This window comes from Eriocheir sinensis, unplaced genomic scaffold (assembly GCF_024679095.1).
Source record: "Eriocheir sinensis breed Jianghai 21 unplaced genomic scaffold, ASM2467909v1 Scaffold8, whole genome shotgun sequence".
NCBI classification, from domain to species: Eukaryota; Metazoa; Arthropoda; class Malacostraca; order Decapoda; family Varunidae; genus Eriocheir; species Eriocheir sinensis.
The window spans coordinates 1,206,138-1,219,496 of record NW_026112164.1 but is presented as its reverse complement, the minus strand read 5'-3'; the positions used below and the strand labels follow the sequence as shown (position 1 = coordinate 1,219,496).

At 46.4% G+C, this 13,359-nt stretch overlaps 1 protein-coding gene across 1 annotated transcript in view; it reads right to left on the bottom strand.

Moving 5' to 3' along the window:
* LOC126994462 (protocadherin Fat 3-like) overlaps window positions 1-13,359 on the bottom strand; it is a 98,426-nt gene that overhangs the window by 37,403 nt on the left and 47,664 nt on the right. The window contains exon 4 of the mRNA XM_050853774.1: window positions 3,160-3,371. Coding sequence (XP_050709731.1) covers window positions 3,160-3,371 — 212 coding nt within the window. The remainder of the gene's footprint in view (window positions 1-3,159; window positions 3,372-13,359) is intronic.

The following is a 13,359-nucleotide window of genomic DNA, read 5'->3' as shown; positions in this document are numbered from 1 at the left end:
AATGGAGTGTCCAAAAAGAGAGGTCAATTTCGGGAGGAGAGGTGTCCTGATACCCTCCTCTTGAAAGAGTTCAAGTCGTAGGCAGGAGGAAATACAGATGAAGGAAGATTGTTCCAGAGTTTACCAGCGTGAGGGATGAAAGAGTGAAGATGCTGGTTGACTCTTGCATAAGGGGTTTGGACAGTATAGGGATGAGCATGAGTAGAAAGTCGTGTGCAGCGGGGCCGCGGGAGGGGGGGAGGCATGCAGTTAGCAAGTTCAGAAGAGCAGTCAGCATGAAAATATCGATAGAAGATAGAAAGAGAGGTAACATGGTGGCGGAATTTGAGAGGTAGAAGACCATCAGAATGAGGAGGAGAGCTGATGAGACGAAGAGCCTTTGACTGCACTCTGTCAAGGAGAGCTGTGTGAGTGGACCCCCCCCCCCCCCACACACACACATGAGATGCATACTTCATACGAGGGCGGACAAGGCTCCTGTAAATGGATAGCAACTGTGTGGGGGAGAAGAACTGGCGGAGATGGTACAGAACGCCCAGCCTAGAGGAAGCTGATTTAGTAAGAGAGGAGATATGAAGTTTCCAGTTAAGATTTTGAGTTAAGGATAGACCGAGAATGTTTAGTGTTGAAGAAGGTGATAGCTGGGTGTTGTCAAAGAATAGGGGATAGTTGTTTGGAAGATTGTGTCGAGGCGGATAGGATAGTGGATAGGTGGATTTGGACCTTTAACTACCGGAGACCTTCAAAAACACTCATGAAAACCCGGCTATACTTTTCTGTGGCCTTGGGAAATAGTGGTAATGGTGGCCCGTTGCGTTTAGGAATTTGGACCATTAACTACCGGACCTCCAAAAACACTCATGAAAACCCAGTTAATCTTCTCTGTGGCCTTGGGAAATAGTAGCAATGGGAACCCGATGCGTTTAGGAATTTGGACCTTTAACAACCGGAAACCTCGAAAAACACCCATGAAAACCCGGTTAATCTTCTCTGTGGCCTTGGGAAATAGTAGCAATGGGAACCCGATGCGTTTAGGAATTTGGACCTTTAACAACCGGAAACCTCGAAAAACACCCATGAAAACCCAGTTAATCTTCTCTGTGGCCTTGGGAAATAGTAGCAATGGGAACCCGATGCGTTTAGGAATTTGGACCTTAACAACCGGAAACCTCGAAAACACCCATGAAAGGCCTTGGGAAATAGTGGCAATGGGAGTCCGATACGTTTAAGAATACGGACCTTCAACTAGCGGAGCCCTCGTAGCCAGCCAAGTATAGTCTGTTCACTTAAGTCTGACCCAAGCTGACAACATAAACCTAAGCGTGTTTGTAAGCACAGTGCAGATTAGCAGAAAGTGCTGCGTGAGATAAACACAAACAGAGGTTAAAGAAAACTTAGAAGCCATAGCAGTAGCCAATCAGCACTCAGCTTGCAAACACGCTTAGGTTTATGTTGTCAGCTTGGGTCGGATTTAAATGAACAGACTATAGTGTTGTAGCTGTGGTCTTTTCTTGAGGTCGTTCGTGGCTTTGTGAATCTCAGGTTTTGTTAAGCATACGTTGATTGGGAGCTACTGATCTGATTGTTTTGTTATGTGACTGATATATAGACTCAGAACTAACTGTCTCTGTATCTTTCTCTCTACGTATCTATCTATCTATCTAAGTATGTTTCTATTCTTTCGTATCTAAGTATTTAATGTTTCTGTGTTTCTGTTCTTATTTATATTAACTGCTACGTTCGCACCCCTTATAAAAAAAGCACCCCAACCTTTTCCATTCAATGCTTTAAAAAATTTATCGAACCTATTTTCTGGGCCACAAATACGGCTCCACATTCACCTTCAAACTCGCGAAGATGACAGAGAGACTGTTTATGATGGGAGAAGAGAGAGTGCAAACCTTCAACCAGGGGGCTGCGTCCTTAAATATTTCTCCACTTTCACTTTCAAACTCCCAAAGATGGCGTAAGAGACTGTGTGTGATGAGAGGAAGAGAGCATGTGATAATCTGGGCCCTAATACTTCCTCACATTCACTTTTGAGACTGTTTATGGTGAGAGGGAAAGAGCGTGTAAGCCTTCAACCAGGGGGCTACTTCCTTACATACTTCACAGTCAATTTCAGGCTCCCAAAGATGGCGTAAGAGACTGTTTGTAACGAGAGAAAGAGAACATGTGAGAATCTGGACCCAAAATACTTCCCCATATTCACTTTTGAGACTGTTTATGGTGAGAGGGAAAGAGCGTGTAAGCCTTCAACCAGGGGGCTACTTCCTTACATACTTCACATTCAATTTCAAACTCCCAAAGATGGCGGTGAGATTATTTGAGATGAGAGAAGAGAGCGTGTGAGAATCCGGGCCCTAAATACTTCCCCACATTCACTTTGAGACTGATTATGGTGAGAGAGAAAGAGCGTGTATTCAACCAGGGGGCTCCTTCCTTACATACTTCACATTCAATTTCAAACTCCCAAAGATGGCGGTGAGACTGTTTGAAATGAGATAAGAGATCGTGTGAGAATCCGGGCCCTAAATACTTCCCCACATTCACTTTGAGACTGTTTATGACGAGATAAGAGAGAGTGAAAGCCTTCTGGGCCCTAAATACTTCCCCTCATTCACTTTGAGACTGTTTATGACGAGAAAAGAGAGAGTGAAATCCTTCCGGGCCCTAAATACTTCCCCCACTGTACAACGTTGCCAGATTGTCGTACTCAGCCTCCTATGTTTGCCGATTTCCGACCCCAAAACTGCCTCCTCGACCCCAACAACTGCCTTCATATATAGTTATCGTTAAAATGGTTCATTATATTGGTGTTTTTTGGCAATAGCTATGGCTCAGAAACCGGTAAACACGAGGCCCTGAGTACGATAATCTGGCAACGGTGCCCCCATATTCACTTTCAAACTCCTGAAGTCGGAGGTGAGACTCTATTATGATAAGAGAAGAGCGTGTAAGCCTTCAAGCAGGGGGCCACTTACCTAAATACTTCCCTACGTTTACTTTCAAACTCCCAAAATGGCGTGAGAAACTGTTTGAGATGAGAGAAGAGAGAGTATAAGAATGCGGGCTCTAAATACTTCCCCACATTCACTTTGAGACTGTTTATGATGAGAGATAAAGAGCGTGTAAGCCTTCAAGCAGGGGGCCACTTACCCTGAAGAGCGCCTCCCGTTTCTTGGTCTTGCTGCGGGCGGGGACGGTGACGCGGTAGAGCGGCTCCAGGAACTCGGGCGGGTTGTCGTTGACGTCGCTCACGGTGATGAAGACCGGGGTGACGGAGGACAGCTGGCCGTCGCTCACCCGCACCCACAGCTCGTACTCTGCCTGCTGCTCCCTGTCCAGCGGCACCAGGGTTGTGAGGGCGCCTGGGGGAGAGGGCGTGAGTGTTAGTGGCGGGGAAGGCAGGCGGGCCAAGTTATCGTGTGTGTGTGTGTGTGTGTGTGTGTGTGTGTGTGTGTGTGTGTGTGTGTAATGATACTACTACTACTACTACTACTACTACTACTACTACTACTACTATTACTGTTATTACTACTACTACTACTACTACTACTACTACTACTACTACTACAACTATTACTACTATTACTGTTATTACTACTACTACTACTACTACTACTACTACTACTACTACTACTACTACTACTACTACTACTACTACTACTACTACTACTACTACCACTACAAATGGTAATAATAAGAATAAATGGTGTGTGGGATAATAATAATAATAATAATAATAATAATAATAATAAGAAGAAGAAGAAGAAGAAGATTGATGATGAATAGGCTAAAATCTTCTGTTTGTCGTTATTCAGGGCGTCGCGTGATGCAATACTACAATTCCTGTCTCTTTTTAAATAGGGTTGAAGGGTTTGGTTTCCCAGCACACACCACGTAGCACATATTAGCCTTGTTCATAAAGAGATGCCGCGGTAATATTTAGATCTTTTCGTCGTTATTCAGAGCGGCGCGTGATGCAATACTATAATTCGTCGCTCTTTTCATAATACGCGTGTAGGCTTTTGTTTCCCGCCAGGCGCCAACAAGATAGACTTACCGTGTATGTATTTAGATCTTTTCGTCGTTATTCAGAGCGGCGCGTGATGCAATACTACAATGCGTGACTCTTTTCATAATACGCTTGTGGGTTTTTGTGAAGTAGGGTTTTCTTTCCCGCCAACAAGATAGACTTACCGTGTATGTATTTAGATCTGTTTGTTATTATTCAGAGCGGCGCGTGATGCAATACTAAATTCTTGGCTCTTTGTTTTAATACGCCTGTAGGTTTTTGTGTCTCACCCCCGCCGAGCAGCACACATTGGCCTTGTTTACAAAGAGAATGCCGCGGTAATTATGAATCCCTTTGAAGCTTTTTTTCCTCGCTGTGAATGTTAGTACGAGTGAGGTAAAAACTACTCACTTACTGACATTATCACGGCAGGTTTGTGAGAGTCCACGCTCTACTACACAAGAAATTACATTATTATTACTACATGAAAGGTACTTACTGTGATGGCTTTGCACTCTGAGAGATAATTAGTTGACGGTTATAACACAATTCGAGTCATTATTCATTACTTCACTCATAAGAACTAATAATGAGAGAAAATGCAGCGATCAACACCTATAGATGACACACACACACACACACACACACACACACACACACACACACACACACACACAGACTCAGCAGCAATAAACGAGTGTCTAGAATGACTTAACTCTTTGACAGGAGAGTATCAAGACACCTCTTCAACCCCTTCTGAGAAACCTTTTGGAACTCTCAATCACATTCTTGGGAGCAGTAGGTTTGCGGGCTTTTTTTTTTCCTTGTTTTATATTTATTTTCCCTTAACTTTTTCTTCCTCAGATGTACACAGAAATAAACATTCTGCTACTTCTTTGCCTGTCTGCGGGTGTATCTTTGAAGCGAGGTGGTTGGTTCCCTTCGGTGGGGTTTTGCGGTCTTCATCTTCCCTTGTTTTTTATTTGTTTGCCCTTAACTTTTCTTTCCTCCGGTGTGGTTACATATAAATTGACAGGTTGGCCCTTCCTTACCTGTCTGGGGAAGTATCTTGAAGCGAGGCAATTGGTTTCCTTCGGTGAGGTTTTGCGGTCTTCATCTTCCCTTGTTTTTATTTGTTTGCCCTTAACTTTTCTTTCCTCCGGTGTGGTTACATAGAAATTGACAGGTTGGCCCTTCCTTACCTGCCTGGGGGAGTATCTTGAAATCTTGTTTTATATTTGTTTGCCCTTAACTTTTCCTTCCTCAGCGTGGTATACATAGAAATAAACAGGTTGCTCCTTCCTTGCCTGTCTGCGCGTGTATCTTGGAGCGAGGTAATTGGTTCCCTTTGATGATGATTTGTGGGCTTTTTATTTCCTTTTATATTTGTTTGCCCTTAAATTTTCCTTCCTGAAATGTACACTCTCCACAAAAAGTTCTCGAACGCTTTAAGCACCATGCATTCTGAGATATACGGACGAAGAATTTTGAGACACCTCTCCCTGTGTTAACGAGTGGTAGCCCTGTGTACACATGCTCTGTGTGAAGGAGTGAGATGCCAATGGCTCAGTATTACATGCGCACTGATAAGTCTTGTCGCTTGATCTCGATAATGTATTGTTAATATGCTGTGGTGTAAGGTGAAAAAAAAGGTTCCCGTCCGGTGGCCGAATGGACTGCGTCTAGACGGCAAGCGGACTGCCACCAGTGGCCAACAGATGGCGGTTAACTGGTGAACGGCGACCGGATGGCGAGAGGACGCCGTCTGGTTGCCGTCAGGTAGTAGGTGGTCGCCGATGTTCGCCGTCCACTTTGTATCTGTCATTGGCCGTGGTCGGCGTCCGGTCTCCCACAACACGGCGAGTTGTGCGGCGACCGGTGGTAGGCTGGACGGCAAATGGACGCCGTCCAATCGCCGCACGGTGGCCATCTATAAGTGGCGGTCTAATGGCCGCATGGTTGGCGCCTCCTCCCCGTCCTATTGGCTGCTGCCTGCGTCTGGACTGAGGGCGGCCCGCCACCGCTCTCAACGACTGGAGGAGACTAGACGAAGTCAGGTCATTGTGGGCGGAGCAACTGTAATAAAGGGACGGCGCTCCAGTCGAAGTTCAGCATTCGCCCCAGCATCCGACTACCTGTGACCAGCCTCTCTCAACACCTCCTGCCTCCATCTGCCCACCGCAACGGCTTCTGCCACTCGTATACCTACTGTCAACAATTTAGAGGGCACGTCAACTGCAGCCTCAGGAGGAAGTGGAAGATTGTTCCCTCCTAGATGGTGCCCAGGAGATAGATGCGGACGAGCAAGACGACTTAGAAGTTCATATTGTCTCCCAACACGAAGAAATCATCCCTGACGACGACGAGTCTCACGTCGGCGTGAGAGCGGAAAGTCGCCAACTTGGAAGGACTATATCGACGGAGGAACCACCTGAGGAGGACAGCGACAGTGACTGCAGTGCTGGTGTTGAACGCGCCCCCAGCCCGGCTTCCACCAGCTCCTGAATGCGTCAGCTCCAGCCAGTGAGTATTACGAGGCGTTTGGACGAAGCCCTTCTCAAGGTGGCCACCAGAAGGTCCGCCAGCCCGGACATGGCACACACGTTGGAGTCGGCCCTGAACTTGAGTGCCAACTCCAGGGCAGGATTTTGCCATTGGTTGGGCATCGAGGCTAAAGGGCTGAGTGAAACATCGTGGAGGCTTTTCACGAAGGAGGCCATGACGCTTCTCCTGTAGTGCTTCGAAAGGAACGCCCTACAGCAACCTGTCCAGCCACAACCTGACCCCTCGCTCCCACCACCACAGTAGCAGTACCACCCACATCCGCCAGTACGACCACAACACCCGCCTATGACGACGTACTACCCAGGAACACCACAACCACGGTGGCCTACAGCTTTCTGGCAGGGAGTTACATGGACCCCTTTTGGGGGGTTGAATCTGTCTGGTTTGACAGAAATCATGGATCATCAATCGCCACGGCAACCCGACCACAGGAACCAAGACAGGAACAGCAGCGAGCCCAACACCCCCCAACACCCAAGCCGTCGTTCTGTGTAAATGTGCGATGTTCCATTTACTTTTTTGTATACATGTTCTTTTTCATTATATCAAACCTTTAACCCGGTAGCAGCGACGGGCCAAATTTGTGGCTTTACCGTGCACAAGCGATGGGCCAAATTTCTGCCATGATATAAACCTCCCAAAATTGATGATGCATAAACTGATCACACATGCGTTGATATATATTATGAAATGGTTTGCGTGAGTGATGTTTCTTTCTCATTATTTTACTTAGAGGGGCCTTTAACCTAACCTAACCTAACCTAACCTAACCTAAGAAATATGACCCCCGCAGCTACCGGGTTAAATATCTGCATTGCTTCAATAGCCTTTACCGTCGCTTACCTCATAAAATTGTACAATTATACTCTGTCCAAGTTGGTTTGAAGGTAAATGCTACACACACACACACACACACACACACACACACACACACACACACACACACACACACACACACACACACTGATAGCTCAATCGGTTAGAGCGCCGCGCTGCAAGGCTTCACGGCCAAACAGGCGGCGGTTAGAGCATAACACACACACACACACACACACACACACACACACACACACACACACACACACACTGATATCTCAATCGGTTAGAGCGCCGCGCTGCAAGGCTTCACGGCCAAACAGGCGGCGGTTAGAGCCTGCTCAGGCCGGATTCTTCTGTTGACTAGGAATGGTTACTGTAACCCCTTGAGCAAGGGGGATGGGGTGTGTGGTGTGTGAGGTCCTGGCAGTATCCAGAAATCGACTATAATGAGCACTTGCTCACGTCGTGAGGGTACCTGCTGGCGAAAGCGAGTCCAACTCGTGATCAGGCCGTGGTGAATTACACACACACACACACACACACACACATTAATTTATTTATACATTCCCATACACATCTATTGAAGCACATGGGTGCCCTTATACACTTGTATACAGCAAATATCAGTTTACAATACACACACACACACACACACACCCACACACACACACACACACACACACACACACACACACATATATATATATATATATATATATATATATATATATATATATATATAGATATATATATATATATATATATATATATATATATATATATATATATATACATACATATATATATATATATATATATATATATATGGTACTATACACACACACACACACACACACACACACACACACTTCAACTCTTCCAATTTCTTGCTAAATACACAGTGAGGTTAATTATGTATTAGGTAATATTTTATAAACTTTGATTTAAAATGGAGTACGTTTTTCGTTTCTTTGATGTCAGGAGGTGATTGATTATATATTTCATGAGTTGCTTCACTTGTAGCTCTTGCTCCGAAGAGTCACTATTGGTTTGGGGACATGATATTTTGTTGTCTTGTGTTGCTGTCCGTCATGCTGTTAACAACTGGGAGTGTAAGAAGTGGTCTGGGTGACTTGTTTAAAGATCATAGCTGCTCTGTCCAGGTAATTTGTTTTTTATATTTAGACGTTTAAGTTCATTTAGTATTGGTGTGACATGATAATATTTCCTAGCACTGCCATATGCAGAGAGAGGTGGAGGAGGCAGGGAGTGAAGAGAGGTCCACTCCTGCATTCCTTATTCTTTCCCACTCCCTGCTTCAATCCACTTCCTCCCTCTCTCCCATGGAGATATAAAGGGTGGAGTCGAACTGGTGGTGAAAAGGTTGCCGTCCGGTGGCCGAATGGACTGCGTCTGGACGGCAAGCGGACTGCCACCGGTGGCCGACAGATGACGGTTAACTGGTGAACGGCGACCGGATGGCGAACGGACGCCGTTTGGTTGCCGTCAGGTAGTAGGTGGTCGCTGATGTTCGGCGTCCACTTTGCATTTGTTATTGGCCGTGGTCGGCGTCCGGTCTCCCACAACACGGCGAGTTGTGCGGCAACCGGTGGTAGACTGGACGGTAAATGGACGCCGTCCAATCGCCGCACGGTGGCCATTTGTGGCGGTCTAATGGCCGCATGGTTGGCGCCTGCTCCCCGTCCTATTGGCTGTTGTCTGCGTCTGGGCTGAGTGCCGACCGCCACCGCTCTCAACGATTGGGGGAAACTAGACGAGGTCAGAGGTCATTGTGGGCGGAGCGACCGTAATAAAGGGACGGCGCTCCAGTCGAAGTTCAGCATTCGCCCCAGCATCCGACTACCTGTGACCAGCCTCTCTCAACACCTCCTGCCTCCATCTGCCCACCGCAACGGCTTCTGCCACTCGTATACCTACTGTCAACAATTTAGAGGGCACGTCAACTGCAGCCTCAGGAGGAAGTGGAAGATTGTTCCCTCCTAGATGGTGCCCAGGAGATAGATGCGGACGAGCAAGACGACTTAGAAGTTCATATTGTCTCCCAACACGAAGAAATCATCCCTGACGACGACGAGTCTCACGTCGGCGTGAGAGCGGAAAGTCGCCAACTTGGAAGGACTATATCGACGGAGGAACCACCTGAGGAGGACAGCGACAGTGACTGCAGTGCTGGTGTTGAACGCGCCCCCAGCCCGGCTTCCACCAGCTCCTGAATGCGTCAGCTCCAGCCAGTGAGTATTACGAGGCGTTTGGACGAAGCCCTTCTCAAGGTGGCCACCAGAAGGTCCGCCAGCCCGGACATGGCACACACGTTGGAGTCGGCCCTGAACTTGAGTGCCAACTCCAGGGCAGGATTTTGCCATTGGTTGGGCATCGAGGCTAAAGGGCTGAGTGAAACATCGTGGAGGCTTTTCACGAAGGAGGCCATGACGCTTCTCCTGTAGTGCTTCGAAAGGAACGCCCTACAGCAACCTGTCCAGCCACAACCTGACCCTTCGCTCCCACCACCACAGTAGCAGTACCACCCACATCCGCCAGTACGACCACAACACCCGCCTATGACGACGTACTACCCAGGAACACCACAACCACGGTGGCCTACAGCTTTCTGGCAGGGAGTTACATGGACCCCTTTTGGGGGGTTGAATCTGTCTGGTTTGACAGAAATCATGGATCATCAATCGCCACGGCAACGCGACCACAGGAACCAAGACAGGAACAGGAGCGAGCCCAACACCCCCCAACACCCAAGCCGTCGTTCTGTGTAAATGTGCGATGTTCCATTTACTTTTTTGTATACATGTTCTTTTTCATTATATCAAACCTTTAACCCGGTAGCAGCGACGGGCCAAATTTGTGGCTTTACCGTGCACAAGCGATGGGCCAAATTTCTGCCATGATATAAACCTCCCAAAATTGATGATGCATAAACTGATCACACATGCGTTGATATATATTATGAAATGGTTTGCGTGAGTGATGTTTCTTTCTCATTATTTTACTTAGAGGGGCCTTTAACCTAACCTAACCTAACCTAACCTAACCTAAGAAATATGACCCCCGCAGCTACCGGGTTAAATATCTGCATTGCTTCAATAGCCTTTACCGTCGCTTACCTCATAAAATTGTACAATTATACTCTGTCCAAGTTGGTTTGAAGGTAAATGCTACACACACACACACACACACACACACACACACACACACACACACACACACACACACACACACACTGATAGCTCAATCGGTTAGAGCGCCGCGCTGCAAGGCTTCACGGCCAAACAGGCGGCGGTTAGAGCATAACACACACACACACACACACACACACACACACACACACACACTGATATTTCAATCGGTTAGAGCGCCGCGCTGCAAGGCTTCACGGCCAAACAGGCGGCGGTTAGAGCCCCGCTCAGGCCGGATTCTTTCCGTTGACTAGGAGTGGTTACTGTAACCCCTTGAGCAAGGGGGATGGGGTGTGTGGTGTGTGAGGTCCTGGCAGTATCCAGAAATCGACTATAATGAGCACTTGCTCACGTCGTGAGGGTACCTGCTGGCGAAAGCGAGTCCAACTCGTGATCAGGCCGTGGTGAATTACACACACACACACACACACACACACACACACACACACACACACACACACACACATTAATTTATTTATACATTCCCATACACATCTATTGAAGCACATGGGTGCCCTTATACACTTGTATACAGCAAATATCAGTTTACAAATACACACACACACACACACACACACACACACACACACACACACACACACACACAAAAAAATTATATATATATATATATATGAATGTGTATAAATCTAAATATATTATATATATATATATATATATATATATATATATATATATATATATATATATATATACGGTACTATATACACACACACACACACACACACACACACACACACACACACACTTCAACTACACTTTGCTAATACACAGTGAGGTTAATTATGTATTAGGTAATATTTTTATAAACTTTGATTTAAAATGGAGTACGTTTTTCGTTTCTTTGATGTCAGGAGGTGATTGATTATATATTTCATGAGCTGCTTCACTTGTAGCTCTTGCTCCGAAGAGTCACTATTGGTTTGGGGACATGTATATTTTGTTGTCTTGTGTTGCTGTCCGTCATGCTGTTAACAACTGGGAGTGTTAAGAAGTGGTCTGGGTGACTTGTTTAAAGATCATAGCTGCTCTGTCCAGGGTAATTTGTTTCTTTATATTTAGACGTTTAAGTTCATTTAGTATTGGTGTGACGTGATAATATTTCCTAGCACTGCCATATGCAGAGAGAGGTGGAGGGAGGCAGGGAGTGAAGAGAGGTCCACTCCCTGCATTCCTTACCTTTCTCCACTCCCTGCTTCAATCCACTCCCTCCCTCTCTCCCATGGAGATATAAAGGGTGGAGTCGAACCGGTCGTAAAAAAGGTTGCCGTCCGGTGGCCGAATGGACTGCGTCTGGACGGCAAGCGGACTGCCACCGGTGGCCGACAGGTGACCATTAACTGTTGAACGGCGACCGGATGGCAAGCGGACGCCGTCTGGTTCGACACGACTGCTCGGCCACCAGCGTGGTCGGGAAGCGGTGGGTGTGAATCGCAGCATTTTGGGGTCGCTGGTGGTCGTTATCAGGTCGTAGGGTCAGTGTGACTATAGCTTAACCGTATTTTTATAATTGGTTATATGTTGCGGTGATAATTCCTCGCCACCAGTGCGTTTTATCGTCTGTAGGATGACGGCATTCTGGTATTAACTAATTTAGCACCGGGTCACTGACATTAGGTCGTCATTGCGTTACAGAAATTATTGACAATTTTTTTGAGGCTGTCGTGAGGATAAAAAAACAATTGTAACCCATTCCGCTTCAGGACGTTATCAGTCAGTTTAAATGCTGTGGCTGACGTCATTCCTATTCAAATGAGGAAATGATAATTCCAGGTGGTAGTTTGAGTATAACTGCCAGTAAAAGTATGTAACATTAAAATATTTGCCAAAATCAATACTTAAACCACATACTGCGACACCTTGGTTAAGTGTAAGATATATAAGGATGAGAGGCACTGATATAATAATGAGTGTATGCACCGCCTGCGCCGATTATATGTTAAGTCTGCTTCGAAGCTTCGAGGCGTGTCACTAGTGGAGCCTGTTTCCACATATCTGTTGGGCCATGGTGATACGGTAGAGATGGACACACCAATCCGCCGTGCTGTTCGGAGATATCTGAGGCCTTCAGTGTGAAGGATAATAATGACTGCGCCGGTCTTGTGGGGTCTCCACTGAAACTAACAAGCGCATGACTTACTGCGGCCATCAACACAGGATCGAAACATATCATATACAGTAATGGATTCAGATGCGTCATCACAATCAGGGGTGCCAACCATTCCGAGGCGACTTGTCGCGATCGATTCATTTTCACATCCATCGTGCCAAGGTGTTCGATGACTTTTTGTTAAGAGTGTTCACAGAAATAGACAGGTTGCTCTTTCCTTGCCTGTCTGCGGGTGTATCTTGAAGCGCGCTAATGGGTTCACTTTGGTAATGTTTTGCAGACTTTTCTTCCCCAGTTTATACTTTTGTTTGCCCTTAAATTGCTTCCTCGGATGTAAACAAGAATAAACAGGCTGGCCCTTACTAACCTGTTTGCGGGGGTATCTTGAAGCGGAGTAATTGGTTCCCTTTGGTGAGGTTGTGCGGTCTTTTCTTTCCCCTGTTTCTGTTTCCACTGCAAAAGTTTTTTTTTTTTCTTCCGCACCGAACTGACACTGATAAGCTATTCACTGGAAGTGCGGTGTTCTTACTTCAATCATTTCTTTACATCTATATTCCCCTACCTCACTCGACAAGAAAATGCATTTGTAATAGTTGAAAAGGCTTTGTTTCTCCCGGATA